This window comes from Cupressus sempervirens, chromosome 9 (assembly GCF_028749045.1).
Source record: "Cupressus sempervirens isolate cs-2001-9-10 chromosome 9, ASM2874904v1, whole genome shotgun sequence".
Taxonomy (NCBI): domain Eukaryota; kingdom Viridiplantae; phylum Streptophyta; class Pinopsida; order Cupressales; family Cupressaceae; genus Cupressus; species Cupressus sempervirens.
The window spans coordinates 257,943,340-257,969,432 of record NC_143126.1 but is presented as its reverse complement, the minus strand read 5'-3'; the positions used below and the strand labels follow the sequence as shown (position 1 = coordinate 257,969,432).

General features: G+C 33.9%; 1 protein-coding gene across 1 annotated transcript in view; it reads left to right on the top strand.

The window, feature by feature from the left end:
- Positions 1 to 26,093, top strand: part of CYP71 (cyclophilin71) — a 234,559-nt gene that overhangs the window by 169,565 nt on the left and 38,901 nt on the right. Inside the window, exons 9-11 of the mRNA XM_089799754.1 lie at positions 5,714 to 5,931; positions 6,026 to 6,158; positions 22,296 to 22,519. Coding sequence (XP_089655880.1) covers positions 5,714 to 5,931; positions 6,026 to 6,158; positions 22,296 to 22,519 — 575 coding nt within the window. The remainder of the gene's footprint in view (positions 1 to 5,713; positions 5,932 to 6,025; positions 6,159 to 22,295; positions 22,520 to 26,093) is intronic.

Below are 26,093 nucleotides of genomic sequence, written 5' to 3'. Positions count from 1 at the left end.
ACGCCAACTTCAGTAAAATCAGAGCCTCTTGCTCAATGATACCAAGACTTGGTTTTAAAATGATGCCATAATGAAGCAGGTCTCTGTGGATTTGGAAAGTGCAAGACCTCCAACTTTTCTTGCTTGGAGATACTTGGTTAGAAAATGTCATTGTCTTCAAGATGGCACTTCAATGTAGCCACCCTAGCTCCTTTGAACACTGCCCAGCTACTTGCCTTGCATAGACACTTTGGAATGTGGCCAATCTAAACATCAAACTTCCTCCGGAATATACACAAATTTCATACAGAAGCATCGCTCACAATTTATCTAACACAATCCTTCAATAATCCAAACGATGTTACCAAAAGACAAAACCCCTTCCAATTTATTTCACTCACTTGATATTATGGTTAATTTGGCATATTCTGGCTTCAAAGTTCATATTTCCATTGAATTTCACAGCTTCTGGTAATAGAATTCATCCATATTTATCTTTGATCTGCGCCTCTTTATACATCCATATAAAAAAAGTCAAAGCTACATCTCCCCACAATTCTCATATCGGATTTTGCAAGAATGAAATGGGCATCAACATGTTGGCACAACTTCTTTAGCCTATATAGTGAATGAAAATTAAAACAATTCATCTGTTCCTTATGTTTTTTGTGCACAGATTGGGAAGAAATGGAAGTTCTCAACTTGGTTATAGTCACAATAAGGGTGATGGACAACTGTTTCGTGGTGGGTTCCATCCCATCGATGAAGAACTTTAAACTTGTCTTATGAGAACAATTTTAGATGGCAGTTTCACAAGGAGGATCATCACTGAAGTGGACTTCAAGTGTGTTCAAAATTCAAATCCCTCCTTTATTCAAAATGGCGTCTTCGAATTAAAATCAACACCCCTCCAAACTTGTCTCCATTGTCATGAGGTAGCTCCCATGAACATATCGGGCCCTCTGTTGCTAAAAATAACAAATTCATGAGTGAAAATGATGCCTTCCTGATCAGAAAATGTGACCCATCAAGGTCATGTATCATCTTCCAATATTTATCAAAACATTAAAAACATGCTACTCGTCTCATTAAAAATCATCACTGTAAAGTTTCCCTTGGAAAACAACATTATGTTCTCTTATTTCATCAGCGCACAATTTGTTTGGAATCAGGCCATCCATATATTTGGTTTGGTTAGTCTAGGCTCTAAATGGACACCTGCCCCATATTATCAAAAAAGGAGCATCCTTGTCTTAGTATAATTTTGTACCAAATATAGACCCTTCACTGTTTACCAGTTGCATTTAGTAAGAGGCAAGAAGGTAGAAACCCCTTCTTTTCTCAGGATGATCTTTGTCACTCTTGCACAATTATGTCTCATCATAATGACCAGAAAAGACTTTGAGCATCTCCACCAAGAAGTTGACATAATCTTAAATAACAATTCAATCACCTAGAGTATCATTCATACAACTTTGCACAAATTACCCTTTAAGATCAAACTAGTATCATCACATAAGAGTGACATGGGTCATCAAAATCAATACCGCAAAGAAACGGTGTTTCAGCTGAAGCAAGCTGAACCCTAAAGTGGGTCCGGCTAAGAAATTTCTTCTATTTCATTCAGCTGAACCTCAAAGAAATGCTCTGAGTAATCTCTTTGCATTGGTCGGATGCAAATTGGATCACTGGTTGATCAATTAAGACTCACTTTTTACCTCTTTTTGGAATGTGTTTCTTTTGTGCTGGTAGCCCCTAAAGTCAGCTTTTAAAACTGACAAAACTAGCTGATCTAACCTTGTCGTCAACACACCTATTGTTTGGTCCATAGAGATCTTGCCCATAAAATTTTGCCTCCTGACAATCATCTAGTTAAAAGATTTTAATTGTCAAAGTTACACACTTCAACTGTCCTGTCACTGAACATGTCAAAAATAGATAATTGCATTTGGATTTGGCTTTGAAAATAGTGAAACAGTCACTTGGCAATTCACAATTTGGGGCATGGGTGTACTCTAAAAAGGAGAGTGTGTGGGAAAATTTTGGGTTCATGACAATTATCTGGGCACATTTGGCAAGTTGTCAAAGTTGACTACTGGGAATTGCAGAACTAGATACCTTGGCAAAACAATGATTTTTGCATATGGTATTGCTTTAGAAAAGTGCTCAAAGGGATTCATCAAGATTTGAAAAATGGTATGCTTGGAGTATTTTACGATTACAATTTAGGGGTGCAATTCATTTTATCTTATCTATCATGGATTGGTTGCTAGGACCTGGCAAACGAGGCCTTTGACAGTTCTGCACATCTAATCAATGCTAAAGCAATGAAAATTGCATTTGGAATCTCGTTTGAAAACTGATCAAACGGATTTGTCATAAACTCAAACTTGGGACATAGAAAGTATTTGACCTCTGCAATACAGCAATGAAAGAAGTTTCTCATCTGGGTCAACAAGGTCAAAATTATTCAAAGTCAAACAGGGCTTCCCAGATTTTTGAACAAAGTGCAGATCAGGAAAACAATTAACAACCAACTTTGGGAAACTCAAAACCCTATCAAACCATGTCAAGATGTCTTGAAATCTGAAACATAGGTTCTCTGATATGCATGCTAAACATCCCCAAAATGGCAGGTCCTGAAACTTAACCAGCTGCAATATATTCAAATGCAAAGTAGCCCCCTGCACACTATTTGACACTAAAGCAAAAATTGAGATTTCTCAAATGCATAAAACATCTCACCAAATGAATCAAAACTTAAAAGTTAAAACTAATGGCCTAAGATGCATGTATACGTTGAATGTAATGTGTAGAACTCCTGAAATACATCATATGACTCAAAATAACAATTGGGCAATTAGGCATAAAAAACACTTATAGGGGTTAATTTGCAAAAGTTATAACAGTGAACTCTCAAAACTCTTCTGAATTTTGAGTCCAAACTCCATTCTCCCATGCCAAGAGATAGTCATAAGGCCCAAATTACCACGCAAGCAAGACATGTAGGGAGAAGACATAAGCACACATTCGAGCATAAACAATACATGACATCCAATCGCAAAGTTCTCATAGCATCCAAGAACCAAAAATGCATGGTATCCAAGCACAAAATTCTCACCACATTGAAGAACGAAGAATACATGACATCCAAGTATGCATTATAAAGTCCACACCAATGCAAAAGGGAAAAATCATGTGTCAAGTGTTACTCAATTACACTGGACTAGATGCTATAGAGCTAGCCAGGGCGTGGCGTCATAGATCTCAAAGTGATGGCTACAGGTGGAACCTAGTAACCTCTTGCATTAATGAGGATACATGATTATACATGTCTCACCCTCCATGAGCTAGCATGTCTTCCCAAGTCATCATTCATAGCCTTTAAAAGGGCTCAACATCTGTGAGAGGTCCAAAATGTGGTTCATGTCGTGTTATGATTAGTCACAAACACTTGTATCTCCTTAGCCTCCATGTAAATTTTATTGACCCATTCAATTTTAGTGTTAATCTTTTGCATGACTAAATTGAGTGAATGGATTGTACATGGTGTTTGCAAAATGTGATTATGAGTGACCTCTACTACAGCCCCAAGTGCCCTACATTTTTTTAGCATTGTCCACTATGACTTGGACAAATTTTGCTGCCCCAACCATCTCAACTGATTCCATGAGGATATTGGCAATGAAATCTGCATCATCTCACAATCCACTACCTTCAAGAACATCTCCCCTTTAGGTGAGACTATTATAATATTGACCACAAGCCTATTCTTGCAATCTTTCTATCCATCAGAAATGGAAACACACTTGTTTCTACACATATATCCTTGATCACTTTCGATTGTGACAATAAGGTGGTTCACACCGTTTCATACCCAACACAAACATAATCAGTAGGTTTCTTGCAAATGTTACTCATCATATCCTGCCAATTAGGTGATCTAACAAGCTTTAATGGAAGTCCTTTTGCATATAAGGAACAACCAATACTTTCATCACAATGATCTTTTCATTTTTGAATGCCACATCCAATAGGCTTCTTTTGCATGGAACATTTTCTAGTTTAAAAGGTGGTGGCATTGGTAAGCAAGGATCTGGGCTAGAAGATTTTACCAAGCCACTAGGAGGCCTCCTCAAATTTGTTTGGGCATGTAATGGAGCAATCACTATCTTTCTTCTATTGGTTCTCCTATTAGCTTCATCTTGTTCTGAAATGAATTGGCAGCTTGTTCCCACTTTTCCCCTTACAAGGTTCCGTTCTTTTTCTAGGGCTAGGAATGAAATAAGGTTTTACTTGAGAGTATGAGCCGGAATACTCTACGTTGAAATGGTTACACTGCCAACTAAAAGACCCACCATTAGGGACTATCCTAATCATTGTTGTGTAACGCCAAAGTAGCGAACCTCCATCAATTTTGAAAGGGTTTTCTTCATCAACTGAACTAGATCTTCCACTTCCACTTCCAACCATTTTGAATAACTTTGAATAATGAACCTAGATGGAAAAAAACATAACACATTATTGCACAAAATATAATTGATTTTTTTTTTTGGCATAATAATCCCTTAATATATATACAATATATAAAAAAAGTATTTAAAACTTATTAAAAAACTTCAATAAAACTTGATTTAAAAAAAATCTTGAAAAATTCATTAAAATCATGAAGAAAATGAAGATTCACTTACCTTTGGCCACTAAATCTTCCTTCCCTAATGATTCCTAAGATTCTTAGTCCTCCAAAGCGTTCCCTTTCAAAGAAAAATGCTACAACTGTAGAATAGAACGAAAACGATGAAAAATGCTTTAGAGATGAATGAATGACCATCAAATGACTTAAGACAACCTTTATTGGCCAAATTAGGGTTTAAACTTTAGATGGGTAATTTTAGGGTTGAGTTTGACTTTAATTTTTAAAAGTGGGCCCTTTTTTTCTTGCCTAGAGGTCTGGATTCCTGCGAATCCTTGTGTATCCTTGGATTTGATAGTGAGGGATCCACAAAGAATCCAGATTTCGTTCCTCAATCCTGCCCATAGCCATGAGGATCCAGATTTGGATCGCTTTGGAATCAGGATCCGGAGCTTTCAAGAGGGATCTAGTATATTATAGCATATGACATAATATTGAAATTCTGAACTATCAATTGGCATTTAGTATTTATCTTTATGTTTATCATTTTGGCATTTGTTTTTGATCTATGATGCAATATCATACTATCAAATGTATTTAGTATTAAATTTTCCATTTTTTTTTGAATTTCTAAATTTTTTATAATGCACACTATAACCTAGGAAAAAAATGCCACACTTGTGTACCTGTTCCTATATTTGTACTTACAACCTAGTTGATATTGTAGAAAAAGACTTGTAGGAAAACTTGCAAGCATAGCTCACAAAGTTGGACTTGGAGAGCACTTTCAAAATCAAATGTGTTCATGGCAGGTTTGGGGGCAATACCCTAGTGAGATTGAGGGTTAGCATCCCTTATAGTGGTTTTGGGACAACACCTTTGATAGGGTTGAGGGGTGGAGCCATTAACAAGTAACGAAAGAATGCTAATAAACAACATTGTCTCTGATTTTTTAAAAGTGCGCATAAGGTTATTGATAATTTGCTAACACTAGCTTTATTCTTAAAAAGCTTTTTCACATGTTACGATTGCATGGTTATGATTTTTTTACCATTATGTTAAAAATAATTATTGCCCTTATATTACTACTGGCTTTTGCAGGTTGTAAATCTGCATACAAATAAAGTAGCAAGAATTCTAGGTAAGGTAGAAAACAATGAGAGATTCTTGCGAATAGCCTTATACCAAGGTGGAAGTGGCAGCAAAAGAGTGAAAAGAATGCCGGCTGCTGCTGTAAATGTCATGGAGAATCGAGAACCATTTGTGGATCCCACTATCTTGTGTTGTGCATTCAAAAAACATCGAATATATTTATTCAGGTGTGCACTTGTTCCTAACAAGATTAAAAAATTAAATTCGTAAGGTCTGGTGGTAAAAATAAGCATTTATATGCAGTCACTTTTTTTTTCTCAGCCGAAGGGAGCCAGAGGAACCTGAAGATCCTACAAAAGGAAGGGACGTGTTCAATGAAAAACCACCCCCAGAGGAACTCATGGCTGTGTCGGATATTGGCAAGGCTGTCACAACATCTCTACCGGACAATGTGGTAAAATTTCTGTTAAGATCTTGAAAGTTTTCCTTCTCTAGTACTCTATATATTTGTTTGGACAGGTAAAAATAGTATATGGACGTGAGTTTAATTGTGATGGTATGGTATTTTGTACTGCATCACTTAATGATGGAAGTAAACTAGTGTCAGTGTTCTGTCTCTATTAATGGTATTTCCACTATGTGTTACATAACTATCTTAAGTAGGGGAAGTTTGTGGGAAATTGTTCTTCACCATTAGAAATGAATAAGAACCTCCAGAGGGAGCAGGCTTCCCTTTGAAATTTTTGTTGATAAAATAAGTGTGGACATAATACCTCACTCACTTGTCTGGTTGCTTCCAACTTTTTGTATACATATTGGCATATACCTATGTCCGAAATAGTTCATTATATTTGTTCACATAATTGTGGGTTCAGACTTCTATGTGATCATTTGTCGTTTTTGTGAGCATTAATTGATTAACTTAATGTGGGGGAAATCCATTCCAACTCATTTATGATCAAGTGAGTTTATAGCATAGAAGAAAATATCATTCTTGGGAATAAATTTACAAATCAAAAGACAATTACTGAGGAAAAGATTGGGATTTGCATTAGATTAAAAAAAAAAAAAAACAGAAAAGATATTGTTAGGGTTAGGAATATCCAAAAGAAAAAAAAGACTGCCATCATTGAGAAGTGGCATAATATTAGGTAAAATTGCTATAAAGTTGGTGAGTAATTGATATATGTGATCTTCAGCATCTTAAGTGGTAAAAAACTCTTGACAAATTGGAAATAAATTAGCAAGGGGGACTGTGCAATCTTATTTGTGAACAGCAACTTTTAGGCCATAAAAATGGTGAGGAGGGATGAGTGGTGAGAATCATGAGTACTGCTACTATGATTTATAGCACATTTGTCAAAACGATGAAGTGCACCAACTCCAAATAGATTTTTTTTTTATCAAATTAACACTCCATAGCCTAGTTTATGTTTGATATTGTTCATGAAAGCAACATGATTGGGTAAAATTTGAGCCTTATTACAATCCTGTAGGAAGGCGAAACAGCTACTTAAGAGTTTTCAGGAATTAGTAAATGAATGAATGGGTGGTCTACATGGAAAGCTGATTGGCTACATGAGTAGGTTGAGCAACCCATAATTCCACATGAAATGGTAGGATGTAAACAGGACATGAAAGTGTGAAACACATATAAAAGGATGGGACATTTATATTTCATCTTTCCTCGGGTGCATTAATAGAAGAAGAGCAAGATATAAGAAATATTATGACATTTTCTGTGACAATTGTAGTTAATATTTCAGCCAGTCATATGCTTGATTTTGTGGATAAGAATTTTATTTTGTAATTGTATCCAATCTGTGAACCCACATGTGAGCTGGTTGGATGGAAACACAACACCAAATAGTTAGAAATGGATAAGGCATTTAGTCCAAAAATGTGGTATAATGTATCATCTTTCCTTTGGTGCATTCATAGCAGGTGAAGAGCAAGATGTGATATCTATTATAATGACATCTTCCAGATTCCATTGTAGCCAATTAATGTGATGTCATATACTTATTTGGCTTTAGAGTTTGTTTTACGAATTAAGTTTGGATAGAATTTTCATTTTATCTTTGCAGGCAAAAAAGTGTTAAGCATGTCTTTCATTGGAAAAATCTTTGAAATTTGGGTAACCAGTCACTAAATGCCCAACAAATTAATAATTTTCATGGGTAGAACATAATCTTATTTTCAAACAAGGAACATCTATCCCAGATCTTCCATTGACAAAATTTCCTTTTGTTTTAGTAGGCTTCATATATGAGTGTTTTAATTGTCAAATCTGTAAATAATGTTATACACATCCCGGAATAATAAAAATAAAAATTTTCAGTTTCCATTTCTCGATATTCCATAATGTAAATTCTGTCTGGATTGAATGTTTATTTTATATTATCATTGGTCATGTTACTGGTTAGATTTGATTATATCAATTTATTGTGATAGTGCTGTGCCAATGAGGAGCCCATAGATGCTGTGTTAAAAAGGTAAAATTTTAGACCCAAGTGCGGGAAACTACAAGCAGAATAAAGATAGGTTGCTTTGACAATTATATCTAGAACTGGGTCAATCAGAGTACTGTTTTTCTTAGTCCTGCTAATAGACAGCTTGGTTTCAGTTACTTAAGAGACAAAACAGTCTTGGTGTCACTGATCCTGTGACTTGGATTCGGTGCCTCTTTGATCAAGCAACATTGGACAAATTAGTTGAAATCTTGTGAGTAATCAATTATATGATTTGATCATTACAGAGTATCTTTGAACCATTGCCATCGCAGTTATTGTGATGAATGTTCATACTGAATTCAAACTAGGTTTTTGACAACTTTATGAAACAAGAAATAGAAGACAAATTGTTAAGTCATATAGTCAAGGATTTTGAGGAGCAATTGGGATGAAGTGAAGAATATGTGAGATTATGATGCATCTTTCACATTTTCTTGCCAAAAAATCCATTCAATGAGAGAGCCAATGTTGTGTCTAAAACAGATGTTTCAAGGATGGAAAACTCTAGAAGAACAAGATCATTTTTATCTAGACAACCCTTTATCCAAAGGCGAAATGAAGAAAACTCTAGCCTAATAACTGAGAGAAAGTCTGAAAGTAGGATGATGCAACTTGGTATTATCTGATGGCTATGTTGTGTGAAGACAAATATGTGAACTAGTGAGTGTATACTATGCACTGTAAGTATTACAGATTTTATGAATATCATCGACATGTCAGCACAAATAAAATATACAGGCCATTAATACAATTTGGCAAAATGATCAAAAGATTGATTTTTCATTACATCATGGCATATAAAGTGTCATCTCCTCAATTGGTCTTGTATTGTCATCAATGAAAATACAATTGCAGGGTTTTATAATGAATTGCTCAAGTGTGTTTGATCATTTATCTTGCATTAATTGTATTAATTTGGAAGAGGTTATGCTTAGCTGTTTCCGATTTTAGTTATTGATGTAAGGAAAACTGATGGCATAGCTGGTCTGAATGGATGTGTATAATATAGAAGACTATTGGCTAATTTTTTTGTACATTGCTGACCACAACTTACAAAATTGTAACTTTCGGCAATATTTCATGAGATTTCTCTCTCCTCTCAGCAATAGGGAGGCTCCCTTCTTACCGTAGGTCGCTTCACTAAGAACTTAACTGAAATTACAAAAAGAATGGTTCTATTAATCGATTCCTCTTTTTTCAAGAATGATTTGCATGCAACTACAACTTTGCAACTCAACAAAAAGTGACTTATTGCTACGATAATACCAGTGACCCTGGAATTGACGTAAGAACAATACTAAGGGTAGCAGCTTACTTCTTTATATTTTGTGAAACAAGAAAAAGAACCCAATGTCTCTTGCACTTGTCTCGAATGAGGATTCAAGTAGAATAACTAGCAAGACACAAAGTCTCTTATTGGATACTCTCAAATTTAATAAAAACACTTACAATTGAAGCCCAAAGTCTTCAACTCTAAGTGATTACAGCCACTAATATCTATTACAATTTTTCCTCTTGCAACACAAAGTCTTCAAAAGTTCGGCTTTGAATGCAATAGGCAGCTCAAAGTCTGCACAATCAAATTCAAATCCCTCTTGAGTGAAAATCCAAAACTCACAATCAATATCCAAAAAATGTCATCACATAACACCTTGAATCAACACAAAGTTTGAATCCAAGTTGCCTCTTTCATTGAAAGTAATCTAATTTACATCCAAGGACAAAGTCTTAGATTGCACAATGCAAATTGGCAGAATTTTCTTGCCTTGCCAAATGATGATTATTTACAATGAGATCTCTCCTTTATATAGGAAAATAGGAGAGAGAACGGTGGAGGGAGAAGAGGAAATATTCTATGTAATGTCCACATTATTAGGGTTAGTTTGGGACAAGTAATTCTTGCAAAATAATTGTTAGAATCACAACAATAACAAAACTAAATATATTATTCTACCCTCTAATTTAAACCCAATCTTAAGGACGTCTCCAGATTGGGCTTCCTAGCTCATAGCTACCTCGCTGTCTTCCCGGGAGTGCACCACTAAAATTCTCCTTGGACGGGACATCCTCTATCCAAGGCCAATCACATATGCATATGTTGACATCATCAGAATATTCTGGCACATCAATCTCAGGCATGTCAGTTAGATGGAGATTATAACAATCTCACATACCGACATTATAGAGATGATGAAAATCTCAGGCATGTTAGTCAGATGGAGATTACATAGATCTCACATACCAATATTATAGAAATCATATGGATGTGTTAGTCAAATGAATACTATCAATCTCTCATACTGACATTATTAGCATTTTGATCAATGTCTTCCCATAAGGCACTATGTTGATCTCATTAAAAGATATCTCCATAATACATCAATATAAATTTATAAATAATGAATTTACTTTTTATAAAATTTATTAGTAAACATGAGTAATCATTAATTATTAGTTTCATAAAAAAAAAAAATCTCTTATAAATAAAGTAAATATGCTTTTTTACAATATAACCATAGAGGAAATAAATCTTGCTTACCTTTATAATGGAGAAGCTCCTCTTTAAGGTTTATTCCATTTTCTACCTTCCATATCTAGCTTATTGTTTTTGTCTTTATTGTTGCACTCTTCCCTTAAAATATTTATTATAAAGGTATATAACTTAGCTTTTATCCTTTGAAGGGGTGAATACTTCAATATTTGCTAAACATTCTTACTTCTTATATTTTTACTCTCCCATGGTATGCACATGGAGAAAAGGTTACAAATCAAGGTGATTTCTTAGTTTTATTTTTTTCACCTTTGATGGTATTTCTTTGTGTTATGCATTACATGGGTCAGACTAATAATTGGGGCACTTTTTTTATTGTTTATTTCCTTATATCTTTTTTTGGCTCTTTCTTCGTTCCCACATGGCTATCTCCCTTAGCGTTATTTATTTATTCCTCTCTATTCATCGTACCTTCCTTTATGCCATATTATACCGCTCATACAAGTTTGAAGGATCATGCCCTTTGATTTATATGCCTATGTGGTATATGTGATTTATTTGTTGTAGTTGTTAGTTTTTCTAATTAATTTTCTTAGGAATGTTATTATAATAATCTAATGTTATATTTGTTAATATTACTTTTCTAGTTATCTTGTTATTTTAATACTTATTAACTTATACTAGTTTAATATTGTTTATTTAATCTATACATATATAAACTAGTAATCATGTAATCATCAATTAGTCATCCTATATATATATATATATATATATATATATATTTTAATAATTTATCTAACTAATTTAAATACTTATTATTTAAGTATTTATTTGAGGGATATTGCATTCTACCACCTTGATTTATTCTCCAACAAACTTCTAACTAATTAATTTGACTTATTCAAATTTGTGCGCCTAATGTGATTGAAACTTGACTACATGAGCTGATTGTACAGGTACATGTTATCCTGTACTTACAATATAAGTGCTCTTTACATATAATCTTCCTACTACCATTCTACTTAAAGCATATGAAAAATTTGAAGTGTTCACATGGTATCAACTAGCTCTCCAAAATTTTGCAGTGACTCACATACAACTGCGGCATCTGGTTCATCAGTGTATTGTGCGATCATTGTGACCTTTCAAAGTGTACTTGTTACCTTTGATATTTCTTTGCTACAAACCTTTATCTTAGTTTGTAGATCATTCAATGAATACTTCCAACTTGCAGATGTATTCAACACACTGATATCGAAGTCAACTACTTCAAGCTGTAAGTGAATTGCTTCCATGAAACTTGTTAGAATGTCTTCTTCGTTTATGAGCTCATTATTTTTAGTGATAACTTCGCATGATAGCCTTTTGAAAACTTCATTGATCATGCCTCTCTTTTTCCTGATAGTTCTGGAGGTTGCATCGAAATGTATGGTGCATGCAAGGATGAACTCCGGTTTATGATCTGCCAAGGTGAAGGTAGATAGCAAATGAATATGACTTTGTTTGATCCAAGTCATATTCTCAATGGCTTTAGCATTGATTTTCATGAGAAAATCTTCCATATTCATGTGTGCTATATTCGTAACTCGAACCTCATTACTTGAGATAGTGGAATGGAGTTGCGGTATTCATCATATTGCTACTTCATCTTTTGCTTATCTTTGCCTTTTGCTGGTGCAAACACTTTTGACATTGCAGAATGATGTACTTGTGCAATTGTTATATGAAATTTCCATAGTGTAAGTACATTATCATATGAGTGGTCCATAGCAAGCTTCGATGGTGTAAAAACACAGATTTGGGCAAGATATGAATATGAAAAGTGTATGAGATGATAGTGGACAGAAAATGAGTAAATGGGTTAAGGTTAGAATGGCTAAAAAATGACTAGAAAAACCAAAAATAGGTTTTATTCAGAGTGCATTACATGTCCGGACAACAAACTTTAAGTTATGCGAATGAGGGACAATGAGTAGCAAATTAGAGACATAGCATGCTTTAATAGATGCAACTCATGATATTTTATCCGATAAGCATGTGGGAAATATTTTCAACCATAGTGCAGCCATATGGAGATTCATGCAATGCATGATGGTGGGATTTATACTTGCATTCGCGTGGAGGGGAAATGAAACTTGGCATATGTAACTTAGAGAAGTAGACGGAAGAATAGAAAGAGCAACACATATATACATGCAAATCTGAAAATGAAATAAAGTGATTTGCAACAACACTTAGCAATAACAAAACTACGCAACTTGCCTTAAGAAAAATACAAGGAAAACTTATCTCTCTTCACCAAGAACTAAAGAATAAGTCTCTTTCAAATCTTTGAAAAATCTGAAAACAAATCCGAGAGATTTTCAACAAGTTTCGAATTTGGACAAGTGTAGATAGTTAGAGAGATAAAATACACAAAAAATGCAATAACCTTTGACTAAATCAAAACCATAATCAAAGAATTTGGAAAATGATGTCCAAAGCATATCAAATAATTTAAAAGACTTGTATGTAAGCTAGGAAGGATAGGAATGCTTTCAAATTTACCTTGATCTAAACACTTTTCTGTTTTAATTGCAAATTTCTCAAAACTAGGGCATTTTTTTAGCAAAAACATGCCTTAGATGGGTTGAGAAATGGAGAAAACACTCAACAAACTCCCTTTTTGAGTAAGTTAGTGTGTTCTTTGGGTGATTTTAGGCAAAAAGGACCTATAGATCATAAAAAACAACCAAGTAATGCTTAAGATATGAGCATTTGAAGGCTGCAAAATCTGTTTTTGATGAAAAATGCCCTAGAAAATGAAATTTTGAGAGCCAAAGACGTGATTTTGGGCTAAAAATTGTCACTTTGAGGTGTCTGATCGAAAAGCCTCGTATTATGAAGTAAAACAATACTTTTTGGTTGCATTTACATGTTTAAAACATATGCAATGGCTGGAAAAATCACCAATTTGAGTTTTAAAGCACTACAAGTCATAAAAATAGGTCTTTAGAAGCCATGTGCATGTTTAAATGATACACAAATGGGTCTAAATTGGCTACTCCTGTTTAAACACACTTTAAGAAGTGAAAAACATTTTTAAAAATCACATGTTATTGCATATTAAATATCCACCCTTGACCTTTAATTTGAAAATGAGGTTTTCTCATGCATATACCACATTTTTTTGGCTTTTAGAGACACATGTAAAGGGGTAAAAATCCGCCACTTCTAGTTTTGGCTTATAGAAATGGGTTTTTACTTACGAAAAACATATGCAATAGGGTCAAAAAATGCCACTATTGGTTTCCTTAATTGAAAACTCACTTAAAAAATTTATTTACATGTTACAATAACATGTAAATTGATCTCAAAAGTCCAGTTAAGTGACAATTTAAAAAATGCATATGTAGTAGGTTTGAAAAACCCCACTTAAATGCATTAAAACATTAAAAATGAACTTGTATGTGCAACATGTTTAAATTGATTCAAAATCTCCACTTAAGTCAATTTAATAAAATCTAAATATGCAAAAGCATATTAAAAACCCATTATACACATGAAATGTGTTATTGCATTTAAAAAGTCCACGTTTATGATGCTAGTTCGTATATTTTATTGGAAGTTCATATAGCGATTTGCATGTTGATATATGCAATGGACAATTAAAACCTCACTTAAATGCATTTAAATTGTCTCATGATTTGGTATTTAACTATAGTTTTCAATAAAGTAACATAAAGATAGACTTGAAATAGGCTAATTTTCATAAAACATCAAAAACTATGGTCAAATCAACTTAGAATGAGTTGAAACTTGAAAATGGATGTTAAAATCCACTTTAAATTTTAAATATAACTTTATATCATGCAATTGTTAATGAAAAACCCACTTTTATGAGGTTTTTAAATAAATATATGCAGTCGTGCTGAAAAACCTCACCTTTTCCTTTATAACTCAAGCTAGTCAATTCCGATTTAGACTAAAGTTAGTTCAAAACGAGCAGAATTCCAAGGGCTATTAACCTAAGGCAAAAACAAGATTAAAAACTATTTACAACACAGAAAAATGAAGAAAAGATGCAGAAGTTTACCAAAAACTAAGCATTTGTAGCTAGAGAAGCAAAAATCTTACTAGCAAACAATTGAGGATTTAACTCAATGGAAACCTTCAACAAAATGCATAGATAAAGCTACACAAAATACATTTTAGGGATAATGAACTGTCTGCGCCTACGAATCCGTGAGAAAATTGCATAATGTTGCCCTAATTTTGTGATGCCAAAATTGAGGACAACAAAGACTAGATAAAAAACCAAATTTTTTGCCGTGCAATAGCAAAAAAGATTTTATTAAATGACATGCTTGATTTTGACAAAAATAAATGTTGCATCCATGATTATAGTTTTCAGTGCAAAAATGTCATCAAAAAATTGCAGATATGCTTTGCTAAGTTGTTGATTTGGGTTTGAGGACGGATTCGGGTTTGAGTTTGAGTTCGTGTGTTCAGGCAATTTATTTTTTCACATTTGAGTTCGTGGGTGGGTTCATGAGTATGTATATATATTCAAAAAAAAAAAAACGTGTATAATTGTAAAACTAACTTACTAACTCATTTCATAGTATGAATATATCAATGTTACTTGATCATTGATCAATGCCAAATGTCAAAGATAAACATTAAACACTCGCTTATTAATCTATGTTCATGATTGTAAAGAAAATCGTACATTGGATTACTAAATTGCAAAATGAAATTTAAAAACATAGACTAGTTCATCAGATTGACAAATAATAAAGTTTGAAACATATTGACAAATGAAAAATGTTTAATAGTTTATCAATGATCATAGACTCGTAGTATCAAAGATGCAAATGCCCTTCAAGGGTCAAATGTGTCATCAGAGAATGAGGGATCAAAGGCTTCATCCTCAACTATATCTACAGCCTCATCATTGGATCCCAAACCGGTTCCACTAGCCCCAGGTACTATTACATCCTCCTCATCCTCCTCAAAATCTAGAAAGGCACTTCTAGCTATATCCTGGTTGGTCATATCCAAGTCAGTAGTCTTGGGTAATACATCCCACAACTTCTCTAGCCCCTTCTTATATTTTGGATCCTTGCGTGACAAAAGGCACCAATTGTTGTGAATAAACACCAAGTCCTCTACTTTCTTGGAACCCAACCAGTTGCGCTTCACTGAGTAGATAAAAGATTATGTACTTTAATTCTGCTCAGCAACAGAAGAGCTCGTAACCTAGAGAGACAACCAACAAAATTTTAAAATAATAGAAATTGTAAATTATAATACAATAAGAATTTGAGAGTGCTAATTCTACAAGCTAAGTGGCCATAAAAAAAGAAAAAGGAAAAAACTTAAATACTTGTGACAGGATCTTAATTACAAAAAGTTGGAGGTACATGTAACCTTGCCCATATAAGTACCACCTTCCAATGACATCCATTCTACTTTGGTCATTTTCTGAGACAAAGTCTGCAAACTCTCTTCTAACATTCAATGCCACTTCAGGATCACGAAAGAGCCTTCTAAATGCTTCCCTATACCCACTAGCAACCTTAAGATCTCTGTATGGTGTCACTCTACCAGGAATAGGAAGTATCTCACCGCTATAATATCTAGGAGAAAGTGCATCGTACTAGGAGGTGTAAAGGAGTAGTTATCTTGTTCCAGCAATGTAGAACAAATTTTTCCACCTTTTTGTAGAAGGTTTCCTTGTCATCCCTATTTTAGGATAGAATTTTAATAATAATTAGATAATACAATGTTATTAAATAAATAATGATAATAAAGTTATATTAAAATTAATACTAAAATATAAACTAGGAAATAATAATTATTTAAAATTTATTATGATATTTTAAATAATTAAAAGATAATAAAATTTCAACAAGTAAATAAAGAAATAAAATTAAATAGAAGAGACAATATTGTAGAAAATATGTCAACTTTCTAAATAGAATTTAATAATAAATAATAATAAACACAAATAAGTAAGTAAATAAATAATATAACATATAATAATATTAAATAATTAACTAAATCTAATGAAAAATCAAGAGATGTTTAACAAATAGACATGACTCTTTAAAATTAAGATATAAAAGGGAGGAGAGCTTATTTTAGAGAGGGAGAAAAAGAAGAGGAGAAGATAGGAGTTCAAAAGGGAAAAATGGAAGAGGAAAGTAATATGAAGAAAAAAAGGAAGTGATTTTCTGAAAAGGTATCAATGATATTGAAAGGATGTAAACCTTCGAAAGGGTCATAATTATGAGTAGTTGTGACTCTTCAAAAATATTGTGATTATGAAGTATTGAGACTTTTCCAAAGGATTTTATTTATGAAGTGTTGTGACTTTGTGAAAGGATTATAACTATGAAGTGTTGTGACTTTTCAAAGGATTTGTATTATGGAAGGCTGTGACTCTTGGAAAAGAAGAAACAAAAAAGTATATATTGTTGTTTCCTTATAATCAGAAAAGGAAGAATTTTAGAAAGTAAATATAGAGTTGAGATAATTCTAGAAGGAATAATTCATTGAAGGGCCAATTAAGGATAGAGCCACATGGACCAAGAAAAGAAGAATGTAAGAAATGTATGTTTATGGATTGTATTTGTTAAATTATATTTATGAATCATACTTGTGGATAATATTTTGTTAACCTATGGGGTTAGCACCATAGATATTAATGAGACTCGAAGCACGGAGCATGTTAGACATTAAGATCTCCATTTTCTACCATGGCTGATTACCAATGTGCCAGAATATTATGATGTTGTCAATGTATGCATATGTGATTAGCCTTGGATAGAGCATGCTCGTCTAAGAAGAATCTTAAACGGTGCACTCCTAGGAAGATGAGGAGGTAGCTATGAGCTAGGAAGCTCGATTTGGAGACGTCCTTAAGATTGGGGTTTAAATTAGAGGGTAGAATAATATAGTTAGTTTTGTTATTGTTGTGATCCTAACCATTATTTTGTAGGTATTACTTATCTCGAACTAACCCTAATAGTGGGGACATTATAGTTGTATCGGAGCATGATCTTGTCATCCTATAGGGCTAAAGGGGATCTAGAAAAATAATTTATATGAAATACTGTAATGTCCCCATTTTTAGCAAGTTCCTATAGTTGGCCAAGTCAGTTCACTATTGTGACCCTCATGAGTTGATAGTAGGATTTGAGGGTCTCAGTTGTGTGGTTATAGGCTTTCCACCAGGCTATAGTGTGTTTTGGCTCTGTTTGATGGACTTACTATTTATAGTAAGTCAATCTCTTGGTTCCGATGAACTCAGTTGAGTTAGAAGAGTTGGGTGATGCTCTCAGATTTTATTTTGGGCTTCTGGTTTGAGCTCCAAGAATCTTGGAGGGAGCATCTATTTATAGTCACCTCGTCAGGTTCATTTATCATCTTTCATCATCAGGATCACTTTGGTGTTGTCAGATTTTGATTTTGATGCTTCTTCAGTTATTTTCGCAAGCCGGGTGAATTACTATTATTATTCATTTAAATACACTGAGGTTGCTATTTTTGTTGGTATTGTTGTTCAGTCACCTCAATATCATAGCTCATTGGAACTGGGACAAAATTTTTTAAATCGTGGGAACAAGAAACAGTGGCCTTGCATGTCAAAATATTAAATTATGGTGGAAAAGATCATTTTTGGAGCCAAAAGCAATTAATAAATTAAATTTTAAATATATTTTAATGTTGTGTAGAGAAAGCTTTTTAAGTGGAGTTCTTTTGGGAAACTGTGCCATTTGGAGATTATAAATATGAGGACATTTGATGAGGAAAGCATCTGATTATTTGTTTATCTCTTTGCTTGTTGTCTTTGTGACAATTCTGAGTTTGTGGTTTTGTGCCCTTGCTGAAGTATAAGGGTTAGATTCTGAGTTTATCTTGCAATTTTTTGCTGAGGTAAAGCAAATTGTGATTGCTTCTCTACTATTATTGAGAAGTTGATTGAACAAGTGCTGGAGACTAGATTCTGGAGAGCAAATTGAAGGCTGAATTATTAATTTTATGCTTCTACATCTTGGCTGGGAGTTCATTCTGAATGTTACAGGGCTGTCGTTTCACTATAGGGCAGCAGTTTATCAATTGCAGGGTCATGTTCACCTAAGGAGGGTTTGTGTGACATTTCTGAGGAGTTGTGTTACAATTTTGAAGAGTTGTGTTCAATTTATATGGCCTGCGATATATATTATTGTGGCTGTTGTAGATTCACATTGGATTGCAAATTAAAAGTCAAAGCCAATCTGTATTTCCAAGTTCTTGGCATTTTAAATATTATTGTTGCTACTATTTGTTTGAAATATTGTTGGTAATGAATTAAAGCTAGAGAAAATCATTTGTCTTTTATAATTATATAATTGTATAGTTTGTAGGTCAGAATTATGAATCAATGTTGGCATTCATACAAACTTCTTAGTTAAATTGATCTGAAATTGTAAGTGCCCAATTGCATTCTCTAGTGTAATTTCACAAATCAGATTATCAAATTTGCAACAATAATAGGTAAGATTGCCAAATGTTTGATGAAATGTTAGACTATTGATTAGGAAAGGAAAATTGATGATTGTTAAGGATATAGCTAGTTGGGGTTTTTACAAATACTAATGTAGAAAGTTAATTCCATAATTCCAAGTGGGAGAAAGTTTAAAATTTACCTTCAATAATTCCAAGCGAGACAAAGTTCTGAAAATTTCTTGAGACATATGGTGTTTTGTCACAAACATTTGGATCTCCTCACCCTCATACACTTTTTTCACCCATTCAATTTGGGTGCCAATTTCCTTCATCACCAAGTCCAAGGAGTGGACGCTACATGGTGTCCAAAAGATATGATCATATTAAGCTTCTATGAAAGCACCTGCAACCCTACAAACTTTAGCATTATCTAGTATTACTTGGACAACATTGTCAACTCCCAGATATTCTATGGATTCAACGAGAAGACGAGCAATAAAATCTGCATCCTTTACCTACCCGTCACAATCAACCACCCTCAAAACTATTGCCCCCTTGGGGGAGACAACAATCACATTAATTAATTGACGGTTTTTGCAATCTTTCCATCCATTCGAGACAATACTCACCCCTGTTTGGATCCAACAGAGACAATACTCATCGTCTGTTTGGTGACAATACTCACCATCCAAGAATCTCTTATTGGTTTGAGGAAGGATTCTACACTCTTTCTCTTCCTATGCAATATGGTGGTTCTCAAATTTTCATATCCAGGTCCTCAGTAACCACTAGGTGCTTTATTTATTGCTTCCACCATCTTTGTCCAATAAGGTGATCTCACTAGATTGAGTGGAACACCATTCATAAAGAGGCAATGCCCAACCTTTATGTGAGCAATTTCTCTCAATTTATTTTGAAACGCCCCATCTAATGGGCCTCTCTTATAGGACAGGGGTGTTTCTATTTCGTCTTCATCTGTAATAGGGGTAGGTAAGAAGGGATGTTGTCTAGTGGTTGTTTGAGAGGGTGGTGTTGGTGGTTTGTGGTTTGTTCTTTCTTTCTTCCCCTTTGACACTAACCTATCAGCCTCTTGTTGTTTTTTTAACATGCCTGCTATTTGAGAAGCCAACAACCCCTTCCTACCTCCATCTGGGGGGCCCTCACACATGCTGATCACTTGCCCTGTAGGGCCAATCAAATGATTTTTAGCTTAGTAATTTGATCCTCTATATTGGTTTTGGCAAAAATTGCATTTCCATATATACCCTCCCCCTCCAACACATTGTAAAATTCTTGTTGTATACTTCCACAAAGGAAAACTTATATCAATTTTAAATCTTTGAGATCCCTTCCCACCCACTGAACTCTCATTACTCATTCTTGCAATCTATAACAAAAAAAATCAGAAAATAAAAAATCAAAACTTATACAAAAACTTGATAAAATTTTAGAACAATTAAAAAAACTATAATAAAACTAACAAAGAAGCAAAGGGAAGGATCAAATGCATACCTGGAGCACTCAACACCATTTATTGGAAGGATTTGAGACTCCACAAACAAACTATACAACCTTCTCTTCAAACTTGCAAAATGGCCACACCAAAATGAGAGAGCAAAATGAGAAAGCAAATGAGAGATTAGATGAATGAAAAGTTTCTTATTAGGCTTCTTTTAGGGTTTCAAACAAAAAAACATTAAAAGATTGATATTTTTATGTTTTTAACTTCACTTTTTTGGCCCCACTGGCCACTAGTCCGTGTGGGTCCACCCGAGTTCACTCTGGTCCATGGTGGGTCCAGGCAGGGTCCCTGTTAAGGACTGTGTGTCCACCTGGGTGGACCCGCAGTCCCCAGTAGGGATCCTGCCCACACCCGTGCTCAAATCCAAATCCGGCTTCCCAAATGTTTTGGGCTTCAATTGGAGCAGTTTTCTAAAAATCAAGTAGTTGATTTTGTGGCCTTGTAGCCTGTAGTTGAACTCCTTGTTTCAGATTTGTAGTTGAATGAAATAGCTCATTAGGCAATTTATCAAGTAGAGCCAAGAGTGTTGCAGTAATACCAAAATAGCCCATGTTCACATTTATTCGAGGATCAAATTACATCTTTTTGATATATCTGAGTGATGAGACACCAATTATAGTAACCGAAATTCTTTTCAGTGTCAAATGTAACTAGTAATACTTTCTGTTTACAAATATGTATTCAATGATCTCCTATGCTAAATGATAACCTCCTGGAATTTGATGCTGTCTGAGAAAAGATCCCTAATGAAGTGATATCACTTGAAGAGTGCTGACCACAACATGCTATTATTTGCCAAAGTTTGCATCGTGTCTTTTTGGGCACCATCTTAGCCTGTATGGAGTTTCTTTTATATGATTTAATTTTTCTTGTCTAACATAGGCCTTTGCAATAATTTATTGGTCTTTGTCATATACTAGGTGATCAATAAACTGAATGGCCTAATTCATTTTCTCATTGTGCATTTTTTATTTTCTACCGATTTTTCTCTAAATATTGTCTTAAGCATTTTTGTAGCTTTCTCTTTAAAAATTCAAGGAGAGACAGCTTATTCCCTGCTTCTTAAGCTATCACACTCTCTTAAAGTGCAAAATATCAGCATGGACATGTAGTCATCTACTCCTAATTTGAACTGCAAGAACGGAAACACATTCTAGTCAATGAATTTTTCTTGATGCTTTGAAGGCTATATGATTCAAGTAATGAGATTACCTCCTTTAATTCTGGTTTCTTTTGAATATATTAATATAAGAAACCAAAAAAATCTGATCACGCTATTCATTCTGACATGTATATCAAACACTAATGTTTTTTGGATTTGTGCTTAAAATTTTCAAGAATTCCATTTTTTTTTTGCAGTGCACTGCCTCTAATATGTAGGGTGGATTTAGAAAGTAGTAGAGGCAAAACTTGATTCAGTTTGGACATAATTAAAGATTTGAATTATGTATACAAGCTATCATGTGTCATGTATAGCTTTCCATTCTGGAAAATTTCTTTTATATTACTGTGTTTGTTATGCAGATTTTATAGCTGATGGATATTTTTTTTGTTGAGAAAAATATCTAATGCCTCTGATTATATTGATAGATAATGCATACCACACTGGGAGATATACATCTGAGACTATATCCTGAAGAGTGCCCTAAGACGGTTGAGAATTTCACTACACATTGCAGAAATGGGTATTATGACAATCTGATTTTCCACCGAGTTATTAAAGGCTTTATGGTCCAAACAGGTGATCCTCTTGGAGATGGTACAGGTGGCCAGTCCATCTGGGGAAGTGAGTTTGAGGATGAATTTCACAAAAGGTAATAATGTTGTCACTTTTCTATTCAAGGATACTTGCATTAAATTTGGCTTTTCTAAAATCATTGAATCTTCCTTTGAAGAAAACTGTTGATTTTTACAACGATAATTTGTCTATTGATTCCAATCTATAATGTAGTATTACACAGGGATACTGGATATCCCAAAGAAAAGCAGAAAACCCTACTGTTCCTGCTTATATCTGGAGTATCAATCGAAGCATTGTATTTTAGGAACTACATAAAACTTGGTGTCACATCCTTTGTGCCATGCATTTTTAGGTCATGCAATATTCATTCTCTATCTGACATCATAGAGATCTGAGCCTCAGTACAAATGGCACTTTGAACTATGAGGTCCATTCTCTTATTGAAAAAGCATGGAACCTTTTACAGTAAAGATTTTGGTATCTTTCAAAGTTAGAGTTAGAATGCTTATTTTCTTTGGAACTGCAAATATGTCTTTTATCAACCTAGTATTTATGGCGATACTGTAAAACAGTAAAATTGATTTAGGCAAAATCTTTTCATGGAAAGCAATAAAAATAGTCTTTTTGGTTAATAGTGAATGCAACAACTTGCTACTGCTTCTGAGTTCTTGCTATTTTAGCTATCTAGTTCATGAGTACAAATTAATAAATCAATCCTAAATCTAGAATCTAATTAGTGAAACTGGATTTCTCTCAGGTTGACCCACTTTTATAAATATGCAAATTTTTATCACATGCTTATTATACAAACCTGTCTACTTCTGTGATTTCCAGTCAGTAGTTTTAAAATACCAAAATACTCTTTTCCCATAAATTGGAACTTCTGTGGCAATTGTTTTAGAGTTGAAGAGGCAAATGGGGAGGATCAACTGCTTTTGACAATAAAGAGCTCAGATCTGGTTTGGTGGAGCATCATGCCAACTTCATGCTGCCATGAGGCAATTCTTGTTTTTAAATTCCATTTTAGTCTTTCAACATGTAACAAGGTTTACCAAACCATTCATGATGTAATAGGGGTCATTGGACTCGGAAAGGTCATATTTTGCAAAAGTTGTCAAGTTGCAAGAAAAGGTCCAACTTTTCTTGCAACCAAGTTGCGAATAGTTGTCATAAGTGTCTGAGTTTATATTTGTATGAGTCTGAGTATTCATTTGATGTAATAAGGCCTAAGAAGGTCATTTGTCATGTTATTGGGCAATCAGGTAAGTTTTCGAATAAACTGCTCAAATTACCAAAAAGATTTTAAAATTGTCATTGCATTATCACCAAATTGTAAAAAGGGCAGAATCCCAGCAGTCATGGAAATTCAAAATTGGTTGTACATAATGTCCCTGCTTAGTGGATCACTTAAAATTTTGACTTATTTCTTAAATCTATCATCCAAATTGTAAGACACTTCTCTCTATTAATAGCTTGCACAGAAATCCTTCCTGTGTTACAAATATTTGTATTGAATATGATAATTGTATGCGATATTACCATCCCTAATTCGATGAATTTAGACCATAGAAGAATTGATTAAGAAAAAAGTTTGATACCATTGAAGACATGTCTACAGCGTTTTATTTGTCAACAATAATCTATTACGAATCTCTTATTTCAATTTGACTGACCAAGTTGAAGATAGTGTGAATTCCTTTATAACAAGCTGTTTTTAATCAACCAGTATTGACTATATGGAAAAGAAAAAAAAAAACCTTCAAATACTGGATACAAGGTAACTATATGTATTGATCTGGAACTATAGGGAGCCTGTCATGCCCAAATTATCTTGAACAAGATACACACACACACATACAATAATAATAACATTCAATTTTATATCTTGGAAACAATTTAAAAAATATTTAAAACAAAATATATATGCACAGTATTGAAATTTTCTTTCAAATATTACAATTATAATTGGATCCTTACATCAATTTAAAAATCACATGAAGATCTACAGTGGATATTTTACATAACATAACTGTTACAAATGTGCATAAATAAATCATTGTCAAATCTTCAATAGAAAGTGAAAATCTTCCTAGCTTTTCTTCAACACATATCCATTCAGAAAACCTGTACAAAACAACCCTATAAACCATGGAGAGCTCACCTCCTAGCCAAGGTCTCTAAGAGACCACCCACCGAGCTTGGAGAACCAAGACCAACCGTGTAACAATCAAGCATACACATATGAATCAACAATACAGGATACAACATTTAACACCCTTTTTGAGCTTACATAGTAGGTTACCAGAGGAACCAATAGAATGGGTGAAGGTGTGCCTAAAACCCCGAGGAGAAGTCAAATATAGAAAACCAAATCTGCCTTCACAAGGCATACAAAATAAATACCAACTCTTAGAAACTTTCTCCCCTTATCACCCCCAAAGTGCATAACAAAGTACTGGCACATGCAACCCATACTACATGCTTATCCCTCTTCCTTCCATGGAAGAGACTTTGCACTCAGGGGATAGGAGCCCTTCACCCGAAGGCCACTTCTTCCCTCCCAAGGGTGAGTGATGTCCATCCACATGCATAACAGCATACTCTCAAAATCAAATAAAAATAAGGCAATAGAAATTTGTCCACACCTAGCAATACAACAGGGACAATGAACAACACACATATGCATCTGTAGAAAAATTTACACATTTTATATTCAGAAAAATAATACAACACATAATTTCCAAAACATGGCAAAAGCTCCAACCTTTCTCCAAGCTATGGTAAATGACCCGATTTGAGAAGAGCCCTCTATCCTTCCTTATTCAAATCTCCAAAATCGAAAAATCTCTAAAACTAGAGAGTGGGTGAATGCCAACTCTATTTTACAATTTCCCTCTAAAAGAAGAACATCCCTAATTTTTCTCCAGCATGAAAGAGAACAAAAACTTCATCTCCACCTAAGTTTCCCTATTTGGTTGGAATTCTCAACTCACTGGAGATTAGGTCGGAATTTTGGGTAAGACTTCTTCCATTTTCGCAATACTTAAGAAATGAGATTTTACAAGTGTTAGAAAAGAGATTTTAACTCCAGTAAAGCCAAAACTAAAGCCCTAACATATAGTACTAACATGTAGGTAACTTAATTTCACTAAAAAAACATTCTAAGACTCAAACAAAGCCCTCTAGAGTCACCCTAAACCTGAAATCCAAAATTTAATTTAATCAAAACCTTTTTAAGATATTTTATGCAAGGGGTGGAAAACTTAAACATTTCTAACTGGTTAGGAATAAGGTTGGGTGTCTTTTGCCAATGACTCAATTTGACTTGCCATTTAAACAGATAACAACACAAGTGTCAAGTGACACTATAAATATACATTTAACATTACGAGTGGCAAATCAATTTTCACAAAAAAGAATCTAGTCTAAGGCATCCATTCACATTACGTTCACAAAGTAAAATACTTAACAATGAGGTTAAGATCTCTTCATTAGATCTAACTTTTTCAATCTCAATTAATACAAAGGTATAGTCTTGGTTCTTCATTTTACCATAAATATTTCCTGCACACTCAAACCACATATCAGTAGTCCAAGATAAATAAAACATATGCACATATAAATCAATTAATTCTATATTTATAGTT